Below are 24652 nucleotides of genomic sequence, written 5' to 3' on the forward strand. Positions count from 1 at the left end.
TGCCGGAGCTTGCCAACCACTCCATCCACTGTTAGAGTGTGTGTGTCTGTCCACCAGGACACTATTGCCAATGCTTTCGAGTGTGCTTCTGGTGCGCTCTTCAGGAACTTTCGCCACATCAGGTGTGTGCAAGGGGCCTGATCTGGGTCCATGGGTGACTGCTCATCGTTCAGATCACCATAGATCATCTCAAACACAGCCAGTTCCCAGAGGTTCTGGATGCCTTTCTCAATGCTGGTCCATTTGCCCAACTGACATAGGATATCATCCTTGTAGGGGTGCCTCTCCCTTACACTGAGCAGGAGTTGACTCTAAAGACTGAGGGTTTGAGTCTCTTTCCCTATCTCCCTATCAATGCCAGCATCCTTGGCCAAAGATCCCAGCCGCTTGGCCTCTCTCCCCTCCATTTCAAAAGCACTGGCTCCATTGTCCCAGCATCGGAGCAGCCAGGTGCAAATCTGCTCGCCTCCCAGGCAGCCAAAATCTCTCTGCGTATCTCACAGCTCGATCGGGGACAGAGATCGGACAATCACCTCTGGTCCTTCCTCCTGTTCCCCTGATGGGCCTGGCTCATCCTCATCCCTCACTCTGCGAACTGACTTTCTGGTATATTTTGTTTTCTGTATTGGGGCGACTGATACCGGCACTGCCTGGCTCTCTGGCTCAGTTGCTGTGCTGGTGGAGGCGACTGAGACTGGCTCTGCCTGTGCCCCCGGTTCAGATATTGTTTCAGCTTCTGTGGCCTTTTCTTCCCTTTGAGGGCAGTGAGTGGTATTAAAGAGGACACGGTATGTATGGGCAAGTCCCCAACACATCACAGCGAGTTGTGTCTCCTGGGTTTTGCCAGACTGGTAACACACCCTTTCTAAGCACTCCATCAGCTTATCAGGGCTCTGCGTTTGCTCAGGAGTGAAATTCCAAAGCATTGGAGGTGCCACCGACTCAGGCCTTTGCCCATCTTTTCCCACACCCCTTGCCACTCACTATTATCTGAACTCAGGGCAGGTTTCCGGGCACTGCTATTGTTAGAGAAGTGCTGCATGGCCAAAACCGAAATCAGGCAGACATTCAGAAAGCATTGTGCCACAATCACACTGGCCTGCATGCTCCAAGGATAATTGAAACTCCCCAAAGCCGAGAGGATCTCTTCCCCTGGCTCACTCATAGAGGGGGTGAGACCCCTAACAAAAGCCCAAACGGCAAACAGGTACCGGCCCGCCCCCACACACAGCGATACAAAGGCAGCATAAGCATTCAATAGCCCGTATAACAACATAAGAACCTTTACACATTTTCCACCCATAACAAAGGCCACCACTGGGATCATACACTGGGTATAAGGGTTAATCCAGCCCCACCAAGCAAGCAAGTGGGCCAGCATTGCAAACATTTTCTTATCAAACAAATACAAAGAGAGAAATTACACCCAACAGATTGCTCTGTCACACTCTGGTCAGGGTCTGTCCCTTTTTATTCTTATTCCGAGCACCACGTTGGGCGCCAGTTAAGGCTGTGCTGGTTTAAGCCCTGCTGGGACTGGAGAGCACGTTGCCGTTTCCCCTCCCCCGCCCCCAGCCGGTCAGGCTGGCAGTGAGGCACAAACCCGGGTTAAAATAAGAAGAAATTTAATACAACAGTGTGATAAACAATCTGAACAACAACAGTAGCAATCATAGCGACGATGAACAACAATAATAGTGAACAAGACAAACGATATATAGAGAAATACCACAAAATAGTCACGGAAACAGGTTCCTGCCACCGAGCCCGCCAAAGAGCAAGTAAAAAGGTTCCACCCCTGGACCTGACATCAGCATGGTATGAATAACCCGGCTGGAGATCCCTTCCCCCTCTCTCTCTGCTAGGGAAACCTAACCCTATCCTAGCTGAACCAGGACACATCTCAGAGATAATATTTGAGACTTTATATGAGGATGCTTCTGTCACAGTGTTGCTTATCCATAACATCATTTTAAGGTAAAGGGTTGTTTCCACTGTGTTGTTTCCAGTGTATTTTCAGCGTTGAATCTCTATCTGGTAAAAGTGACATAAGTAAATGATGGTTAATGGTATTACCTGGGGATGTGGTCCTCAAATTTGCCCATTTACATTAAAAGCAGTAAATGCTACCCTACAGATGGTTCACAGTGACCAGTGTGCAGAAGGTTTAGTTGGAATTAACAAAGATGTTTAAACCTCCAAGCATTTTCCCACTATAATAACAATATCATCAAAGATTTATGAACGTGATGACACCTCAGACACAGTTTAACAAACAGACACAGATGGCATAATTTAGGAAACAAACATAAAATATTTTGAGGCCTTGCTAATGGTGTTTATTTATATGCTTTTTGTATGCTGTAAACTAGTCTAGGTACATTTGTGGTGAAAACTGTCACGTACAGTTCCTACTAGGTGCTGATATATATACATTTATACTAGCTTTTATGAAAATAAGTATCAGTTCATTTTAGTGAGTGGAGAAGTAACTCTCTTAATTGAACACTGCTTGACTGTTGAACAAGAATTAGTTTAGTGGCAGACATTTCTGATGGCAACTATGAAGTACCTAATAATACACAATTACCTATGGGACTGTAGGTCATTCAGCTCTCAGTGTGAAATAATCAGGATTCAAATTTTACATGTCCAACATCTTGTTTTGTCAGATCACTCCAATCTAAGATGAAGAACATTACATTTCCTTTTCTTTTGAATGGGTGCTAATCAGTAACTTAGCCATTGTAACAGAACCATGTGAGATGTAACGGTGAGTTTCAGCCCACCACTGGCTAAATGGGAAATTTTGCCTGAATTCTAGCCATATCAAAGGTGAGTTAAGGAACTGATCAAATTCTGTGTCTGTGAAGTGGCAGACTGAAGATGTGGAAATAAAATCATTTTGATGCATAGGTCATAGGAAAACTTCAGACGTCTTGAACAGTTGCTGTATTATGGTGGCTAGGCCTATTCTGTATGCTGTTCCCTTCAGCAATACTGTAGTATCTTTGGAGTGGTTTAGAGAGCCAGGAATTTTTCCTTTAACCTCAAGATTAAGATCAGATTCTGGCTAAAATTAGTTAACTGGAAGTCACGTTGAGCATCTCTTGATGATTCAGTGATCTACTGCCATATGACAGATATGGCAGAATCTAGATGGTAGCCACAAAATAGGAAAGAGAGAGTAAACTTGCCTTTCACATATGTTGATGGAGAAGTTTCTCAGAGATCTGTCTCTTTGTATAGGCTGACTAAGAATTTACGCACATGGCTTTTACTGACTTCTAGTGATGAATTAAAAAGCACTTCTCACTTGGGTGAACATTCCTTGACTACAAACATGTGTAAGGAAAAGTGACTTAGATTTATCTGCAGGTTTTTCTTCTGTGTACCTTTAGGTGGCATCTGCACATAATGATGCTTTACATGAACTGCAAACTGTGCTGTATAATTTAGTGGACACACCTGCCACAGTGTGCTCTTGTTGCCAAACTCCTGAGCCAGCTGGACAGATTGCTTTATGACAGCATGATATAAATTCTCCTGAAAGTTTTTTTTAAGATTTTTAAATTTATGGAAGGAAGGAAATCTCCTTATTTCTAAAGCTGAGGGGAAAACAAGTACTGCTTTATTCTGAAATGATTTAGCTGTGGGATGAGCTAGGGTGGAATAAGTGAAATGAGTACTGTCAGTTTGAAAGTATTTGGGCCTATTGAGAAGATGGAAGCATAACAGAGAGTAGTATTAAATGATGTCTGTGGGAGGTGGAGTTCTTTCCTCTGATTCTTTTGGGAAGCCTGGTATATTACTTCATGTCAAATTCTTAAAAGGTGAAGGTGCTGAAAACAGGACTGGAATTTCCTCCTCATCCCTGTGTACATCCTTGCTAGAGAAGGCAATGCTACTCTTTGAATTTGACCTTAGCATCTTGACTGGGACACTAGTCAATCACCCATATCTATATCTATAGATATGCTGTTCATGTTTACTGGATCCTAACATTCGTTGGAGCTAGGACACACATGGTTTGAAGTAGTTATATCCACATTGCCCTCTGGTTTAAACTCAAACCGTAATCCTGAGCTTTTCTGCCTGTCCATGCCCTCCAACAGGATGGAGAGCACCACTGCAGTGTGGGACTGAAGAAGACAGCGGACATATGCTCTTCTGCTGTTGTACAGTGACTTCTCTAGCTCTGGAAGCTCAGCTGTAGATTAGCTGGCTTTTGGCCTCTGAAAGCCAGAAAAAAAGCTACTTCACAGTGCTGGGAAGACAAGAGATGCCAAGATCATGGAAGGATAGAGTTAAGGCTAAGGACTCTGTTTCAAGCAGTGTCCAAATGATTCTTCAGTGGATGAGATCTAATCTAGCTGACATTCTCAACTCAGTGTCAGTGTTACTACCACCAATATGTATTATCTTATTCAATGCATTATATTTAGTTTAGTTATCTACCAAACAAATTCAGAAAGAAAGAAGTCCAACATAATCCCTTGGCAGGTTGTTTTACCAAATCTTGGTTTGAAACAATATGACTCAAGGCAGGAGACCTACATCTGACATGCACATTTTTCTCTCAGAGACGTATCCTTCTTTTGCTCCCCTTTGTAACTGGGGACGCAGTGGTGGTATTCTGTCCTTTAAAGAACAGCTGAGAGCCCTAAGTAGAGAGTGCCTCTGTGCATGTCCTTCTGACTAGGATAGTGTTGAGGCTAATCAGCTGTCGTTCCCCTTAGCATGGAAGAATTCATGGGCAAGTGCCTTGAAGCACTCAGTTTGTCAGGGATTCTGGATTCTTTGAAGATCTCTGCAAAGCCATGTAAGAAATTACTTCTTGACATAAACATCTTCTCCTTATTTCAGCTATCTGAGACTCAGCTTAGGTGTTTAGTGAGAAAGGAGAAAACAAACTAGTCTATTACTCTTCCCTGGTTAACACACACTGTTTGTGTATTACCTCTGTCTCTCCATAGAGAATTTTGCTTTGTTTGGCTGGCTACAGTGCAAGAAGTTTTATGAGCCTTAGGGTTAGACTTGTATACTGCTCTCTAGTATCCAAAAAGCACTGTAAAAGCCATGAAATCTCCTTGGGAAAGTGTTGTACAGGTGCCAGTATTATCCATTAATTTTGTCAGGAATGTGTTCCTGTCTCGGGGGGAAATTCAGGGTTTCCTTCACAAACATTATCATCTCTCCTCATGGTTAGTTTCTCCTGACCTCATTCTCTAAGTGTATCCAGCTTCTATCTTGGAGCATCATTAGTGCTATCTACCTACAACCATTTTGACAACATCTTTATAAATTGTCTCCTGATTGCATGTATATTTCAAACAAAACGTTCAACTTAAATATAGGAGTATTTTTATTTATTAATAATAATACAGAAGTCCATAGCAGCTGCAAAGGATTGCAGAGAAGATTAACCATCATTAATCCATCATGAAAAAAAGTTTTTTTCTTTTGGGTAACAAGCAACTGTCCTGGACCCCAGAGCAGTAGTGCTGCAGCTTTGAGCGTTTACAGCTATCATTAGGTAGTGGTACAGAACAGAGAATGCCAGTATTGGACAGCTGGAGTGTCCAAGGTAAAAAAGTATTTTATGCATAACTTGCAAAGGACTTAACTGATCCCCAGGAGCTTTTAAGGTATAGTGGGGTGCAGTCATAACTGTAATATCCTGAGGCCACTGGAGCTGTGCAAGCCAACTGAGATTTGATTGTGAGACTGTGAAACATCATTCCAAAGATGCAGGATAACAAATGTAGGATATCTTCTTTAGCCCCTTGTTCTCCAGTCTAAGGTGAGCATTCAGCATGATTACTGTAGAGATGCAATGAAGCAGAAGTTCAGATGAGATTGTATTACTTACAAGGTTTTTTGCTGGTCTCTATAATAATTGTTCTGAGTGTGTTTTTCAGGAATTCAGCATAACTGACTATCCTGCTTCCTTATTACTTGATGATAGTTCATACATTTTCTGTCTTCAGCAGTAGACATAGTATCTATATTCCAGGACTTTGAGATTTCTTTTTAAATTTATCTTGTTAAGCGTCTTTCACAAAGATAAAAATACCATTTCATTTTTTCCACAGGATACTATGGCGATGGTCTGAATGCTATCATTGTGTTTGCAGCGTGCTTCTTGCCAGACAGCAGTCGAACTGATTACAACTATGTCATGGAAAATCTTTTCCTGTGAGTGATATGTGAGAAATGCAACAGTCTTTTGAGTTATTACTTACAATTATGTAGTGAGAGATAACCTGTCTTTAATTAAGAGATAATTTTGGTCATTAGAAAGGGGGTGATCTGAATTAAAAAGAAAATAGCAGTTTTAGATAAATAGCTCAGTGACATGTTATTTTGGTATCACCTGCTCACCCTCCCAAATTAAGGTGTATTTGTCAGGACCAAAGCTGATTACAGTATCTCCCTAAATGTCAAGGAATGCAGTATCTTCACCTTCTTGGGCCTACAGTCATTGCACTGTTTCACTAGTGATTTCCAGCCCTTGCTGAGAACAATCAGCAGGGACTTAGGCAACCAGACTGATTTTCAATGTTCATTATTTATTATATATTATCATGATGTATCACTAAATATCATATTTTTAATACATGCTGTAGCTGTGTTTAGGAGTCACAGGACCATTTTGACACTGGTTTTAAAAATACTGGATAAATGACAGTTGCTGACACAACTCTTAAGTATTTTTCCTGACTCCAGCTGCTTCTGATTCAGTTATAAGTTGCAGGGGCCAGTTGGACAGGACACAAATTTGGCTGCATGAACCCAGATTTATCACAGGAAAATGACTCCTAATAGCAACTGGTTTGACAGCCAAAAAGGCAGCACTCCCCTGAAGCACCTCCAGCTATTTCCACTTAAGGCTGTTGAAAAAAATCAATCATTCCAGCATTTTCTGTGCTAAAAGCCAGTAAGTCATTTCTAAAGCAAGCAGAGGTCTGGCCTTTGCCACTTGCAGCTTATGAGGTACCAAGAACACAGACCCAGGCTCCTTAAAACTCCAGCCCTTGAAGATGCACGAGGTGACAGTGCCTTCAACATTGTGTTTACATGTGGAAAACAAGACTGAGTGCTTTAGTTCCAGGTCAGACCAACTGCTAGCCTTTGTCTGGTAGAGCCTCTAAGACCCCTGTGTCATCTACAGTAATGGATTTACACAATGCTTGGTGGTTTAGAGGAGAGGAATTTCTACAGTGGTTTTAACTTGATAACTAGAGAACACAGCTGAGTGTAACTGTGATTGACATTAAATAGTTACTTTTTGACTTCACACAAGCCTTGTTCATAGATAGAGGTGGTGGTGAATGGGCTTTGCAGAGAAAGCCTTTTCAAGCCTTAAAAGACTTTTCCACATCACTTAATAATTGCCACTCTATTTTATAATTCACTGTCTTTTTCTGGGGTAGTAGTATAAAAGAGAGTTCAGGTTGGCTGTGAACCTTCAGCTTATTTTAGGCTTATAGACTGTGTCAGACAACAAGAAAAGGGAAAGTCACATCACCCCTTTCTTTCAGTTGTAGGCCTATTAATTGCATTGAAATAAGGAAGTATGACAGTTTGCAACATAGCCAGTAACTGATATATTTAAATATTTGTGAATTCTTTACTATTGAATTATATAGGGTTCTGGAGAGACTTGAAAATCATTACATCTCTTCTCATTTTTTATACTGCATGTTTTTGATAGATAATTGCAGTATATAAACCAGATCTAGTTTCTGATAAACAACTGTCCTCAATTGTTCTTGAGTTTTGCAGTTACTTTCACTTCTGGATTCCCTTCACATTTTCAATGACTTGGTTCCCATTTGTTACCTTAACCAGTACTGTAAAACTGTCTTTGAAGAGTTGTGTTTGAGCCAACTCTTGAGACAGCATCTTCTTCAGCACTTCTAGATGATACAGAACCACATGGAAAATTCTGCTGTTTCATTTGTGACTGCCTGATACATTTTAGAGAATAAAAGCTTTCTAAAGAATCACAACTTCAAAAACGACAGTTTGAAAATCAAAACCAGCACTTCCTGCCTTCAGAGTGAGTGAATTTTTCTAGTCAGTGGGAAAGTTCTGTCCATCTTTTCAGATAATAAAGAAATTACCATTATTTCCAAATAGTAAGAAATTACCAGTTAGGTAAGGTTTGCAAGAGAGCTCAGCATCCATAAAATGACAAATGGTCTAAATCAATCTGCAGTCAATAAGAGCTGTTGAGTGAAAGTACACGAGATAAGTGAGATCTGACTAAAAATTTAGCAGAGATTCCTTTTTATAGTAATACTCCTTTTATTCCTGATGAGAAGTATTCATGATTGCTCTTACTGTAACGGAGTATTCAAAATAGCCACAATTCCCTTTGCACATAGGCAAATATAGACATTTTTTCAGACTTGTCTCTTTTTCTATAATTGAAAGGCTTCTAGTGCTTCAGGAAGTACATATGCACACTTTTCTATATGTTTCAGTGTCTAAATGCCTTCAGAGCACTAGATATTGTGCCCTATGGGAAGATCTAATTTCATAACCTGACAAATAATCAATAGGTTCAGTTAAATTAAGTTTTATCTTAATTGTTGTATCAGAGAATCTATACAATACCTCGCTTTGGTATTTCACTGTTAGACATGAGCCTTCACAAATGTGAGGCAAAAGCAGTGCAGGCACAACTGCAAGGTGAGAAAAGCGAACAGTGAAAAGCATTGAGTGAGTAGTGATTTAGATGGGATTTATCAAATGCATAGAACTGGTCAGTTAGTATCTGCCTACTTTATATCCAGGTGAAATACCACTCTCTTCAGTGAGAACTAGATTTCCTACTGTTCTTTTAAAGAAACTGCATCTTAAGGAATTCAAGGGTCAGATTAGACCATGAGTCATTCCCATACACCTGTGAAAGGGGCTATTATTCTCAGGCATAGAGCTGCCTTTTGTAGTGAGCTAACTCAGGAATTCAGATTTTTAAGGTGTGACTCGATTTTTCACTGTAGTTTTTACATAGACATGCCTTGGGGCTGGGTAGTAGAGAGAACTATTTGAACATTCCTGTGATGTACAATTCCCAAGTGAGGTAGGGACTACTGAGCAGAGCATCTGCATATATAGTCCCAGACAAGAATTTAAAGCTACCCTTTCACTTGACTGACTACTGTACTCTAGTCTGGGTAGGGTAGGTTTAGCCCCAAGAACACTGTTCTGTCTGAATTATAATTGTGAAGATGAGAAATTTAATGAGTGTTCAGTGTTTTGCTCACAAAATGAAGTGATGCCATGGACTGCTCTGTCCCATCAGAAGACAGGTTGATTGGCAAATTTTATTAGGCTTGAGATTCAGAGTGTTTGTAGACGGTAGTTACAGACTCAGTAGCAGTAGTGTAAGGATCACAAGAATTATAGACAAGTATCTTGTCCTGACCCATATTATTTTTGTGTTGAACAAACACAACAATCAGTAGTGAAGAGAATTTTCTTAGCAGTTAATTTCTGAAGCTCCTAGGACTTCATATGGTCTTGTCACACTCTCCCTTTTAAAATCTCATGATTTAATGCTCTTTTAAGAAAAAGCAAAAGTCACATTTGAGATTTGAAAATTCACTATGAAACTGTGTCTTTTGAAGGAAACCACATATTTCTGAAGACACAGATAAGATTGTGGTTTTCTAGTTAGACATCTACAGGTAGCATGGTGTTTTGCTAATTATTAGGCCTAGCATAAAGGACACAGCCAGCATAAAGATAAACCAATAACCAAATTGTATTTGACACAAAAGGGTCAGTACATGGGTGAGTGCTGGGGGTACAAACAAGTCAGTCAGATTATACATAATCAACATCAATCCCACTGACCCCAACAACAACACAGCAAACCAACAATGGGTGGAATAAATGGTGAAATACAGTCTCCTATAGAGGGGATGGGAGACAACCAAGTTAACAAACCAAATACATAAGACTGAGGAAGCCACATACTGAATCTCTACACAGCCCATGTTTACAAAAGCCAGACCTGACTGGAGCCCAGTCCCAGGGAGGCAGGAGGTCCTTCCCCAACAGGGAACTCTGCAAAGTGCACCCACCTCACAGACAGACACTGCCCCTTCCTGCAAGGGGTCCCAGCTTTTATCCCTTAGTGGGACACCTGACCTTTGCTTACTTCATGTGGGACACCTGGGGCTCATTTACCCAGTGGCTCTCCCTGCAAGGCCGGCCGCACCCTGGAGGGAAGCCTAAAGGCAAACTCACCCCCCCTTTGTGAAGGGCTGTGGGAATCACCCATATGTCAACCTTTATTTGGGGCTTGGGGTTGAAACCCCAGCATTTCACATGGCAACCAGTCCTAAAAGTTTCCTTTGGTTTGAAGAGAGAAGACACTGTCTTGTCATAAATAGCCTAGTGTACGTTGATTTATTCCTAGAGGACTGATTTAGTTTGGACTTAACTGGATGATATAAAGCATGTGCTCATTTCTGTATTTTTATCAGCTATGTAATCAGTACCTTAGAGCTGATGGTAGCTGAAGACTATATGATTGTCTACTTGAATGGAGCAACACCAAGAAGGAGGATGCCTGGACTGGGTTGGATGAAAAAATGTTACCAGATGATTGATCGACGGTGAGTAGTATTTTCCTTTCTGTTCCACAGCTGTTATTTTAAACAATGCCCATTATTGTTACTCCCCTGTATGACAGTGTTCCCTGTATATGATCTTTCTGTATGTTTTGTGGGTTTTTTAAGAAACCATTTCTTTTTTACTTAGATTACGGAAGAATTTGAAATCATTTATAATTGTTCACCCATCCTGGTTTATCAGGACAATTCTGGCTGTGACACGACCTTTTATAAGGTATGTAGTAAATACAGTGATTTTCTATGTCCCTGAGAATACAAAGCACTCTAAATCATCCAACATGGCTATTAATCTTTCACTGAAGAGTACTCATTTTACTGTTCACGTTGAGATTTTGGCAGCTGAAGCTGACTTTCCTAAAGTGGGTAGAAAAAAATCGTGATTTATGTATCTAGTTGCAGACATCGCAGACATGATACCTTAAAACTGTACGTGTATGCAAACTGGGAGTTCGCTTCCTTAAAATTGTATTTGTTCTAAGCCCAGCTAAAAGGCATATAGAAAAGGGGTCTGCATGTAATGATAATAATCTAATTTAAAAATCCTGGCTATAATTCCAAGTTACAAAAAAATAGTTGCTTCTCATGCAAGAGGACTGCCAGCACCCTGAGCTGTTTGAATGCATAAGACGTTCCAGTTACAATAAAGGTTTAATACCACAAAACTAAAAAAACTTAAAAAATCAAAGAAATGTTATGGACCCTGAAGACCTCACAAGTTGTTGAAGAAGATGGGCAAGTATGCAGTTGGAATCCTGAGGTCAGGGAGAACAGACTGACAGGCGTGAGAAAGAGTCGCTTCAGGCAAGAGAAACGGCAGCATCTACAGAAGCCATGCAGCGACTAAGAGTAACATACTTAACAGACCTCAGAGAGGTCTGCCCCCAGGCTGCAGATGAGCGAACTGGCTGTGTCTGTTTCCAGGCGCTCTGTCCTGACAGGGTGACATTGGGATGGGGAAGCACATGAGTTCTCCCATTGTTGCCAAAGTGCAACAGGCAGAGTGTCATAACGGACTTGCTTCTTTCTTCAGAACAGACTTCTTTCAGATGTGGTGTCTTTTAATACCAAGTAGAAAGTGACAATTAAAAATACCAGAATAACAGAGAAACAATACTTGGAGCATCAACAGTTATGATGGAAATTCACTGACTTGCATTTGGTGTCTATGATATTTCTCTTGGCATTGTGTTTGCTCCCTGAGGAAAGGTAGACAGTAAAATTTTAAAAATTCTAATATGCCACATCTGTTTCAATTCATTAGTGATTTATTCAGAATGACCATACTGAGCTGCAGTGACTAGAGGTTTTGCATTGCCAAACAGGAGAAAATGTTTGCTCAAAATAGTTCGGTGGAGCAAAGCAGCACTACAAAACTAGACACGATAGCAGTTAAAACCCTCCAGCCAAGTAGGTTGAGTGTCTGTGCAAGAAGGAAGTGAAGTGTAAATGGAAGCTGAAAAAAGGTAGTCGAGACACATGGCCAATGTGAGTTTTGTGGAATCTTACATAAGATATTTGAACCCTCACCGAGGACAAAAGAGCACTATGAAAAAGCTGAGTAAAAACCTCTGGGAGGCAAGAAAATAGAGTCATTTCAGTAACAAGCAATGTGAAGAGATAGAAACTTCGATTAGATTGAAGGCCCATGGCTGTAGCTTAGTTTGCTAGCTTCAAGCTGTTCACCAAACCACTGACATGGACAGTAGGAATTTGAGAGTAAGAAATTAATTGGTCCCAAAGCAAGCAGAGATTTCAGTGAGATAGCCTAACATGAGCAACATAATTTAATTCTATTTCAACTGAGATGTGGGACAAAGCAGTAGGAATCAAGAAACTGAAAGACAACAGAACATCAAGGGACAGTCAAGTCACTAAGAGTGTGCTACAGTCAGTTCTACCTCAGAAACTGGCAGGGTCATTTAGTGGAGTCTGGGACTCATCTTGACTGACAAACACAAACAGCTGTCTGAATACACAGGATGAAAGAATTTGTGATTGCAAAGATAGATCCCAGGTACACTTTACAGACCAGATATTCACCCTAGAGATCATCTTAGCTGTGTTAGATAAGAATTAGATAATAAAATAAGCATCTGTGAGAGATACTTGGCATTTGATGGAAATAATTAAATCATAAGAAGTTTACCTCTCTTGGTAGCACACCTCCTCTGAAGTCTGAAAGAAACAAAGACTCTTATTTTCGTCATGTATTTAGGATACCTGTACGCAGACTCCCACAGGAAGCAATTACACAGTCACTGTTGTGGAATTAGTGGACCCAGGAGAATCCTGAAGTGGAAAAATTAACCTTTTTTTAGGTTTTTTTTTTTTTAATTTCTTACCCCCACAGTCTTTAGAAGCTTCTGGTTGGCTTGCATCTTGCCAAGTTACTTTAGCTGCTAGTTCAGATGATGCAGATTGATTAACATTTTGGATAAAATGCTAAGAAATATCTGTATGTTATTGTGGATTTGACTGGACAATTGTGAGTGATTCATGTATCTTAAAACTTGACCATTGGCCTGCTCCAGTGTGTGCGCCTAGTGATGCTAATCTGATACAGAGACAAATTAAATGGATGAGTTTAAACAAGTATTCACAGTGCCTTCATGTATTCCTGTTTCGGTTGTCTCGACCTCATTAGAAGGTTATGTATGGTAATGGGAGGGCTAGTAACCTTCTTCACAGAGCTGTTTCAGAGGCTTCATGTTGTCTGGTTCTACCCCCAGATCAGCAGTAAATAGGAAGAATATGTTCTGTTTTTCGTGACCTACAGTTAAGAACATTTACAGTTAATGTGTATTCATTGCTGTTACTGATGTTAAAAGACTATCTAAATACAACCAGAGCTAAAATTGGAAAATTGCTTTATAAGGTAAATGAGAAAGATAGATTTCTCATAAGTTGATACATATCAAATAACTCAGGTTAGACAAGTGAATAGCCTTATATTTTTAAGTGTGTTTTCTGAACAAGTTAGCCTTTTTCTGAGTGGTCATTTCTCAAATATAATAAATGATCATATAGCACAGCTGAAATAAACAAGAGAAGTATTTGCTCATAAGAAGGCCCTGAAGAATAGACATGTACATACACAGTGAGGTCTGTATTCAACTAAGCACACAAGGAAGATCAGTTTTAATATGTTTGATTGATAATCAGTGTCAAATGCAGATGTTAAATCATCATGATCACTTGATGTTAATTCATCATAACCACGTTAAGTGAATGCTTCTCATATTTTTTTACATGTAAGTATGCTATAGGGGATTTGATTCTTTTCTGAACTTAATACATCTCTTTGAACTGTAAAACTAATTGTATTGACTAGTATGTAGGCATTACAATGTATAATGTTGTCCTAAATACTGTGATTCGGCCTAAGCAAGGAACAGCAAAAGTTTTAGACTTGATTTCAGCCTCACTAGAACTCAGGTATGCTCATGATCAGCGGTACTCTGTAAATGAAATGTGAATAACAAAATGCTTGATTATTTAATACATTAAGAACATACCTGTTTTTAAAAAAATATAGCATAAAAGATTAGTGAAGGAAAGTCAGTTAACATGTTGCTTGTGTATTTCAGCTCTAAGTTCAGTAGTAAGATACAGTATGTCAACACACTGGCAGAGCTTCGTGAAATGATTCCAATGGAATATGTGCACATACCAGACAGTATTGTCAAGTAAGTGATGTACAGTAACCATGTACTTGTTCTAAAGAAAACTATTTCCACAAACTAATAATAATGTTTCAGAGACTGTAAGAAAAACAGAAAGCCCCTTCCTAATATTGTTATAAATGGTTATGCATTGTTCCACAAAATTTCCACTGTCAAACTCAGAAACAGGAAAACACTGTGTAATGGAAACACAAAACACAATACATATATACCCCTATGGGAACTGATGTTTAGAGGAAGAGGAAGTTTTTGTTAACTTTTACCACTGTTTTAAGTAAAAGTGTTTTTAAGTTTTAGTCTAACAGACCTTTGAACTGAAACAGTAATTCAAAGATGGCCTGTTCAGTAGAAAACCACAGAAAGTCCATAGGTTCATTGGACCTTATCTTGCTGGTTTTCATGCTTTAACCCAGAACCACTGAAAGACAGTGTCTTGCTTCTTAGGTGTAAGGGGTTTTTTTACATTCGGGTATTTCTAAAGGAAGGATATCTATTAAAAAATCGTAGGAAGTTGATTTTAATTGCTCATTTCAACTGGCTTTATTTCAGACCAGAAAACAATGAATTGAAATGGTATGCCAAGGCTGAAAACCTTGGAAGTCAGTTACGGTTTTCGTGTGGGTCATTATTTTAACAATGTGCTTTCAGGAATGCTTTTTTAAATTATTCTTTTTATCAAATGTCATAGGTTTTGAATAGGCAAGCATTCTGTCCTAGAAAGTATTTTGATGAGTAAATGCACAAGTATGATTGTCTTTCCCTTATGATTTGTCAGTAACTAGGTATGAAGAACATTTCTTTTGCGCCTGTCACAGATCTCTTCAACACAGGCAGGAGTTTTCACACCTGCTTCACGGTAGTTGTAAAGGCAGCATAATTTTTCATCAAGCTGGTGTTTGCTCCAATACTTGTGGTGTAATTCCAGGGAGCAACTGGGAAGCTCAGTTCTTGCAAGTGGCACTTTTAAAAATAGTAAATTACAGTCATGAAATCAGGGATCATAGGGTCTTTCGCTCAAATTTATTTGCTGCCTTAACTTCTTTAGAGGTGGAGTGATGCTAAGGAAGCACAGTGGTCACCTGATAAAGAGATGTCCAGAATGTTTTTAACATCCCTAAAATTTTTTCATCCTCCCTCTCTCCCTTTCTTCTTCCCCTCCCTTCTTCTTTTGATTCCTGTACACATTTTAATTTCTTACCATTCACTTTGATACAGGCCTTAACCTGATAGTTCAGTGTGTTTCTCTCCCTGCTTCCTTGCTGTATTTTACTGTTACACTATAGCAATACACATATCTGTGTTACACACATCTTTTCTTCCCTGTAGATTGAAAACTGTTTGGAAAGTACATTCACCTCTCTGACCAAATGTGGTGCCACAGCACCAGTATCAAAGAAACTTTAGGACATAGAGCTTAAGAAATTTTAGGGAACTGACCACTTCATGTCATCATCAGCCAGATGAGAGATCATGGTTTTGCCGAAGAAAAAAAGCAAAAGGTGGCGTCACATCGATACAAGGATTTAGTGAATGTGTGCATTTAAGGCACTGTGAGTGATTATTACCATGCCACAGGGAGAAGAGCAGTGTTCAGCTGATAGCTTCCCTTCTGTTGCAAATTGAGAAAGATCTCTGTAGCAAAATAAAATTCAGCTTTCAACTTCATAGTTGCTCCACTGGTAAGAGCAAAAATACTACCTATGGTCATGAGAAATACCACTTGTAGAAAGTATAGGGTTATGCCAGGATTTGTTTGTGTGGTTCATTGGTAGTTTCTACTGAAGAGGAATACAGTGTGCACGATTTATTATACGAACTTGTACATCTTTTCTCTTCCTTCACCCACTCTTATCTTGTAAGGTATGATGAAGAGAAGTGTATTAAGAGAAGAATGAGGTAAAACTTGCTTTCTAGCCCATGCTGCTGCTCATAATGGAATCTGTGTGACAGTCTTTCACCTGCAGATGACCTCAACAGCTGAATGAGAGAGGACTTGCAATGATATGGAGTCTTACTTTCCCCTTCAAGCTGTTGAGATCAGCCTCCCATGCAGATCAAACTTACTGAACTGTAAATGTCCTTGACTTGGCCCAGGCTGCGGCTAGTTCAATACTATCTGATAAAGCAGCTGAATGCTTACAGCTCTGTCCACTGGGCATGCTTCAGATCCCTGCTGCTTTTATGTTTCTGCCTCCAAATGAGCCAAATAAGGAGTTACAAATTAAAAGTGGGTTGAGCACAGGGATAAATGGTAGCATACTGAAGAGCTTTAGGCTCAGTGCAGTGCATAATTCTGGGTGCCTATTTTAGAAGCATGTACTGTATTTGTTCTTTGCTCTGCTATTGCTCTGCTTCTCTCTTATGCTCTGCTTGCTTCTTTGTTTCTTTGTATCAATAACTTTTCCTCATGCAGACTGGATGAAGAGCTGAGGGAAACTTCAGAAACAGCCAAGTAAGACAGCTTTCAGCTGGATGCTGGCATTGTATATACTTGTTTCACAGGAATAGATTGAATGCACTAGTACATTATGTGTTTGGTACAACAATCAGCTCATAGTTACAATTACTGTGTAAGTTGCCACATTTGTGAATTGACTTCCCCTTGTCACTGTAAGCAGCCTGCTTATGTACCGTTGGGTCTTACTAAGGAACAATCATAACCTTACAGTATAAAAAGGAATTTGCTATCCTTTGATGTTTGTTTCTATAGTCATGGGGAGGACTGAAGTCACTTTTTTACTCCATTAAAATGGTTCATTAAACGTTTTCTATCCTTCACCCAGAATGTCAGATGATTCATACAGTTTTTGGAAAGTAGGTTTTGGGTTTTGGGTTTTTTTCCAATTTACTAAGTTAGGTGTAGCTATTGTACCTTATTCTTAGTTAAAGTAGGTCTTTCCAGTGTTGTATGGATAGGCCAGGGGATTAAGACTTGATATATTGTTTTGTCTATGGTCACTTAATAAATCAGTGTCAGCTGATGATCAGATACTTTAAATGCATAACTCTGTGCTTTGTGTTCAACACACTGAGGCAGTATGGTGCAAAGTACCATCAAAGTCTTTAACTGGAAGAACACAGTCCTTGGCTCCCTGAGCAGAGCTTAAAAAGTACCCAGTGCACTTTTTTTACGCGTGCATTGTACACAAGATTCCAAAGAAGGGAACTGTGTCTGTTGGTTCATGTATGACATTTTCCCTGCTTTTTTTTTGTAACTAAAGATTTCAAGTTTTTGAAGTTTCTTTTCAGTCTCCTTCCTGTGCACTTCATGTCACCGCTTCTTCCTTGTATTTTTTTCTAAAGTTTCTTCTTTTGTGGCACATATTTTCCTCTGTTTTTCCTGAGATAAGCTTTTAAAACGACCACAGAGAACGACCCAAAACACTGGTCACTGCTTTTTGGTTCTACCAGTTAGACTGCCTCAGAGGCAATAAATTCACTTAAGTAGTTATCCGATACTGAATATTTTGTTAGACAGAAGAGGCCTACACAACCTTCAAATGCAACTTCTGTCCCCTCTATTCAAACATTTCCAAATGCATTGTAGTATATGACAATGAAAGCTCTGGGGGAAACAAGCTGCTTTCTTGATACTCCTTTAATTTAAGAGTGCAGGCTGCAGCATAGCAAGTGAAAGGGGAACTAAATATTCATATATGAGGCATCACTGATTATTGTTATTGTTGGATGTAAAAGTCACTGTAGTACATTTCCCTTCCCCAACTTAAAGAAATAGCTTTAAAATTTATTATTCAAACTAATTTGTGTTGCAGGCATTAAGCTCACTACATTCTTGTCAGTAACAATCTGTGTGTTTGTACTGTCAAAGATACTCACTACAGTTAGTTATTACATCCCTCAAATTTGATGTCGTATTTAAAAAGAGAAAGAAATAAATGCAGAAGAAATGTTTACTACTACCTCTTTTGCCTTGTACCCAGAACTAGCTGCCTCTCAAATGATCCAGAAATCACTTCAGTGGAGCAGGAGTAAGAATTTATGCCTAATACTGTCATTACATTTTAACATTAATTTACAACCATGCTGCTAGGAACTGAGGCTGGGCAGACTCCATAAAGCTTTTTTGGAGACTGAAATGCTTTTATAGTTATTTTCAGGAACTTGATTCAACATATGCAAGCAGAAGAAGCACTGAAGTTAGGATTTATTATATTTGCATTGCAGATGTATTTAAAGCATCCGACCATTTCCAAGCAGAGAGAGATAAAATTTAGCTGGATGATATTCAGGTTAAGTTATGTGAGAAGCAGATGGAAAAAAGTGCAACATGATCAGAGTGAAGATGGTCCCATACATTATCCTCATTTAAAAGTAAAGTGGTAAACTTGCCATTCTCATTTAGAGATTAAAATATCTCATATTTTATATTGATTTCTGGGTCATGCTCTTGATGTCTTCTTTCTCTTTGCTTTTTGTGCTTCTCAGCTTCTTTGATAGTTATTTCACTGATTAAATCTTTGTCTCTTCCTTTCAAAGCTGGACTGGTTCCCTCAGAAATGGGAGTGTGTCAGTCCTCTTGTTACCAATAAATTCAGTCTCAAAAGAATGCTCTAAGACTTAGTTTGAAGTTTTAGAAGGCAGGCATTCTTTATTGCAGTGCTGGATGCACAGGGGATCATTCCACCTAACGTGCATGCACTAAAACAAGCATTCATCCCTTATATACCTTAGACATGAATATTCATACATTTTTCCAAGAAGTCTGCACCTTTCTGCCTATCTACTACATTCACATAATGCTGGCATTGCAAAACTATGCATGGGGGTCTCGGGTAGTCATTTGGGGAGTTAGCCCCCTACCCTTTTATGGTCACAAATTTTTTGAGGACGCTTTCTTCTCCTTGGATGTTTCCCAACTCTGTTGTCTCGCGAAGCTGTTCTTTCTAATCCACCTTGTTTGAGCTTTTCTGTCAGGAGGTATCTATTGTGAAGGTTAGGGTATCTTCTTTATATATTTAAATCACTCAGGCCTTGTTAAATACAAAGTTGAACATTTGTTTCATAAAAGAATTTCTTAATATGCCCCCCCTTTTAGACTTCCAGGTATACACAACTGGGTACAACATGACCACATAAAGTGTAATGGGATGCTTCTCTTATCACTAATTGTTACAGGCCTCAACTTGCAAGCAACAGCTGCTTGCAGGCATCACTCAGACATGCTGTTACTGTGCATCAGTGAGGGTGTTTGTATCTGGAGTGTGTCACACAAGCACTAACAGTTTGCTGCTCGAGTAGCATGTCAGGAGGACTAGCCATTGCAGCAGTGTGTATTCCTGGCCAGGGGAGGAGTGGTTGGAGACTTTGCTGTCCCTGCCTGTCTGACTGGCATGTGGTAATGCACTGATGTCTGACACTGGAATATTGATGAGGAAATAGCATATAATAAACCTGGCTCCTCAGTTAAAGATTCCATCAATAACATGAGTATTAATCAGCAGGCAAATAATTAGAATTACATGTAGCAAACAGACACATAAATAAAATGGAGCTTTTCTCATCACCTTTCTAAAATAAAATTTACTCTTGTAAACTATCACAGTATCATAACTGATACATAGGTCAGAACCATAGCTAAATTCCTGATTCCTAGAGCAGTTGAGCAGTTGACATAAAATCTCGAGATCTCAAGCATCTTTTTTTTTTGTTTTTCTCAGACACTGTTTATTCTGTACGAGTCAATGTGAGAGCTGTTTTTTTTTAAAGTATGGGAACAGAAACTAACATATTAAAACTATTTATTTATAATTTTGGTCTTTCTGTGGCTTGAACTGTGTTCCATTTTTTTCTCAAAAGAGAAGCTGAGCAACAAAAAGCAATATGAGAAGAACATTTATGTTTAACTTAAATTAATATAGTTGAGTCCAAATTAATGCTAATTTGTGCTATTTATTTTCTCTGCATAAATATGAATTTGTCTTCGGAAGTGGCAATAATTTTCTTGTCATATTGCTCATTTCTGGTGTTATTTCTTCAGGAAATAGGATTTCCCATGTAAATGCCTCCACAATGATAACAGCAGTTTTACACAGACTTTTCTTCCATATACTTTCTGCTGAAACCTCTCTGGAGTCTGCCCAGCTCATAGTTTGCTTTTGTTGTCTTTTTCATATCTGTTCCAAAGGCTTTTGTCTATTGTCATGCTCTTTTGTGTTCTGTATTGTTCAAATTCTTTCACTTCCTCATAAAAAAATTCATTATGAAATAACTCACAGTGAAAGAACTCTGTTCTGTAACAGTTCATAAATAATGGGGGTGCTTTAAATAGTTATGTATTGTGTGAAGAAAATTGTGTTTTGCTGATGTTTATGATGATGAAATCTTTTTATTCTAAAGAATGCTTCTAAAGTGTTTGATGATATAGGCTTTGCACTAAATAGCAAAACCATACTCTTAGAAACATTTTTAAGGGCATCCATATCTTGCCACACTGTGGTGTCATTCCACCAATGGATCTTTCCACATGTGGTGTCTACTTCAGATTGGACTTGCCAAGAATGTAGCTATTGATTTCTATAAAACAGTAACAGATCTTATTGAGGTGTGTATTTTCCATATATAGTAGATAGGATGCATGTAAATTATTTTACATCAGTGCATTTAAGTAAATGAGAGATGAGGATGCTCAGCACTTTGCGGGAGCTCAGGACTGGGGAAATGACTAGCCAGATGTTTCATAGCACTGATTTCTTTTTTGTTGTTGTTCATTTGTGTTTTTGTCTTTAATATACAGAATTGACATGACCCTGAAATAAAAAACATCATTGCCAAGCATTTGAAGAAGAGGGTTCACTTGGATTTTCATCACCCAGATACCCATGACCATGGTGTACAATAGGCAATTCGGGTTAATTTTATTTGGTTTATGATATTTTCCATGTCATTCAGCAATTTGAGAAGACCAAAAGGGCCAATCCCATTGCCATGGAAACAGCAGAATTTTGGGCCTGATTATTTGTGTTGTTTTCAGAAATAAGAGTTTTCATTAGGAAAGCTGTATCATCTAGCATCAGTTTCTATGTGTGTGTGCAATTTCAGTTTAAAAGTATACCATCTTACCAACAGTGTGCCTCATGAACAAGTCAATGAGGATGTGTCTTAAGCATATTAATGTTTATGCATAACTGAACAGAATAGTTATTGTTACAATAAATGTTAGCTCGGTTGTGTTACAGAGCAGCAGCAACTTTATTGTATAAAAGTAATTCTAGAAGTGATGCAGGACTTTCTTGAATTTGTCTGTTTCTTGCTGGCTGAAAAGTCTTTCTGTGTTCATTTAACCATAATGACTTTTTTATTTGGTCAGAGAAAAGGCTGATACACTAAAAAAAATAATAATTAGTCATCAAACAGACTTCCCAGAGGACGAATGAGTAACTGAAATTAATTTTATTTTAATAATTTAGTTTAGTATCTTTACTTTAGGAACAGTTTTATAGAAGCAGGTAGTCCTGTAAATGATTGTCATTCTAAAAGCCTTGGAGTGTTGTTGTTATGTTCTAAATCTGTTTTCCCAGAACTTTTTTTTAATTTACAAGTCTTCAAATGGCATCCTAACTCCAATTGTAAAGGCTATTAATGTTATGAATATGAAACAAATACTTAGTATTTCCTACTAACAACTGAAGGTTAACTGTAGAAATCTACAGTTGGGAGTCACGCTCATTTGTTAGGAATAGATGTCAAAGTATTATTAAAAGTGTATCTAAGATAAAAAAAACAATTATTATAATGCAGCATATTATCTGTGTCATAGAACACAGCAGTAAAAACATGAAAAGGAAAAAAACCCGAAGCCTTTTTTGTTTGCTGCTGTCCTATGTACTGGCATAAAAGACACCACAGTAAGTCCTCATATTCACTGGAAAACAACTGTAGTCTCTCAGATGATTCTTTTCCAAGAGAGTGCAAATTAATTGTCGAGTTAATTCCACTTGCCTGTTTTAAAAAGACCAGATTCCAGAATATGACTAATGCTAATGTTTTCTTTTCCCCTAATGAACACACACATGCATTTTCCAAACCTACCAACTCACCTGCCTTTTGGGATGTCCTAACAGAAGTATAGTGTTATGCACTCTCTGAAATATTATTATTATCTTCACAAGATTCTCACATGGCCTGGAATTACATCTGTAGATTCTCTATCTTGTCTTTAGACATAACAATTTAAGATAATTTGCACCTCCTTCTTTTCATGTGTGCACTAACTGCAGTCTTGCTTCCAGTTCAGAATTATTAATGAAAGAGAAGACAAGTAGTTTTCTTGAGGAATAAAGTTTAAGCAAAAGGCAGGACAGCATGAGCCTTGATTTTTCAGTAGGATCCAAACTGAGAGTGAAAATTCTATTTCATCCTTCATTTAAAAGATTGGTATTTTTGTTCTGTGGTTTGCACATTTCCATCTCTGTCAGGTTTTATCTTGTATTTGCAAGGTATTCTGCAGGCAAGGAAGCAAGCATCCATCATTGTGTGCACTGTTGTTCAGCTACTGTAATGAAGATTGATAAATTCTCAGAAAGGCAACAACTTGCCAAGTGCTTTCTTATCTGCCAGCATCGAAACTGAAATATCTGCAGCTCTGCAGTCCTTGCTCTGTACTGTGAGGTGGTGCACTGTATCTCTGTCATACTAGCTAGCCTGCTGTATCACATCTTTCTGTCAGTTAATCTTCACAGGGGAAGGACCTAATCCTGCTGACCATTGTTGCTGCTCTATAACCTTGCCCGAAATTAGGATCCAGTAGTTTTCTCCTTTTCTCAGATATTTGAATCTTGGCTTGTGTCTGCCTTATAAAAGTGCTGTCACTTAGAATATTGGGGATAATATTTTATGTACAGATTAATATTTGTATTAACTTTCAGATGCTAATTAAGATTCACCTAGATCTAAACTATTAAAAGCATTTACTAGCATGAAGTCACATCTTCTGTAGACCTGTAGTTTAAGCCATGTAGAATGAGCCAGGTTACTTGTGTTATGCTATAGGTGAGAAAAGTGTTCACTAAGAGAGAAGTTCACCACAAAGCAGAGGTTCAGCACAGATCTTTATGCACTGTTTGAGGCCTAAGTGGGGTATATGAGATTTGTGGTCTTAGTGGTGGATGTCAGCTCAGAGGTGAGTTTAATTCTAAAGGCTTTGTATGAATTTACTAAACAGCAAAGCTGTACACAAATTGATATGATTAATGTGAGAGGACCAATAGCAGCAGCCTGAGACAGAAGGAATTTGTTTAAGCCAAATGTCACATTAAAACAAAATGGTGCATCAATGTGATGGTGAAAATGATTGCAAGATCAGGGTGTGGTTATCTTTGCTTAATAATATATTTTGAAAAGTTTTTTAATGTTATGATACAGCAATTCTATATTATACCAACAATAATGTATCACTATTAATAAATCAGTAGTTTGTTGAAACAGCAATATAGTACATATAATTGCACAGATATAATCTTTTATATACAGATTTTTTCTACTGTGTATCAGAGTACTCGGATCAAATATAAATTATAGTTGCTTTTTTTTGTTGTTAAAAGACCTGTGCTGATTTAAATTATACATTAAGCAATACAAGGATATCTAATATCATTGTGTGCATATATATATATACACATATGAATCAGAAATAAAGAACTGCAACCCTTCACTGGAAGTCTTTCCTTTCAGCTCCAAGGGGTTTTTTATTTATTTCCTGGGTGCATGGAAACACTTGACCATTTCAAATCACACTTCTTTGCAAAATTTTTTTTCCTTCCGTTCCCTACCTGTGCTTCCACAAATTGAAACTGAGTCATTTCTCTGTCTCATGATGTTCTCACCACCTCGTATTCAAATCTTTGCTTTGCTGATACTAGCAATATTGTTCCTGAAAGAAAGCAGGAGGAGCTCTTCAAATTGCTCTCTAACTTGTGTCTTCACAATTTGTGTCTTGCTCTCTTCAAATTTGTGTCTGTGCTATTATCTAAAAATCAAATGCATCAAGAATCTCACTCTATCTCAGGCAGAAAACAGAAGCTACAGGACAGAAACGGATTGACTGTGAAACTATCCTGAGCCGTTTAATAACCATATTGACTGCAGTGAAGGAAGAAGTCAGAACTGGATGTTCAGTTCTCTCACCTACCTGGTACTGTGTCCCCACTCCTGTCCCAATCTACGTCTACATCCAGTGGGTCAATTTATACTGCTACCACTTTAAGTAAACCTGGCTGACTTTTGGACAGCTAACATGGAGCATTGGCCAGTGAGGCACCAAATTTGAGCTAAAAGGGTATACCTATGCCTTCTTAA

At 38.7% G+C, this 24652-nt stretch overlaps 1 protein-coding gene across 3 annotated transcripts in view; it reads left to right on the plus strand.

Moving 5' to 3' along the window:
• Positions 1-24021, plus strand: part of PRUNE2 (prune homolog 2) — a 155404-nt gene extending 131383 nt beyond the window's left edge. The window contains exons 13-19 of one of the 3 annotated variants that reach the window (XM_026866146.1): positions 6096-6198; positions 10506-10637; positions 10783-10869; positions 14243-14341; positions 16199-16234; positions 18280-18327; positions 21093-24021. In XM_026866146.1, the coding sequence (XP_026721947.1) occupies positions 6096-6198; positions 10506-10637; positions 10783-10869; positions 14243-14341; positions 16199-16234; positions 18280-18327; positions 21093-21114 (527 nt within the window). In that variant the 3' untranslated portion in view covers positions 21115-24021. Of the gene's footprint in view, positions 1-6095; positions 6199-10505; positions 10638-10782; positions 10870-14242; positions 14342-16198; positions 16235-16751; positions 16791-18279; positions 18328-21092 lie in introns of all 3 variants that reach the window. The other 2 variants (XM_026866145.1, XM_026866147.1) reach the window with 2 other exon arrangements.
• The last annotated feature ends 631 nt before the right edge of the window (positions 24022-24652 follow it).

Source organism: Athene cunicularia (genome assembly GCF_003259725.1).
Source record: "Athene cunicularia isolate RWA chromosome Z unlocalized genomic scaffold, athCun1 chrZ_part2, whole genome shotgun sequence".
Classification (NCBI taxonomy): Eukaryota; Metazoa; Chordata; class Aves; order Strigiformes; family Strigidae; genus Athene; species Athene cunicularia.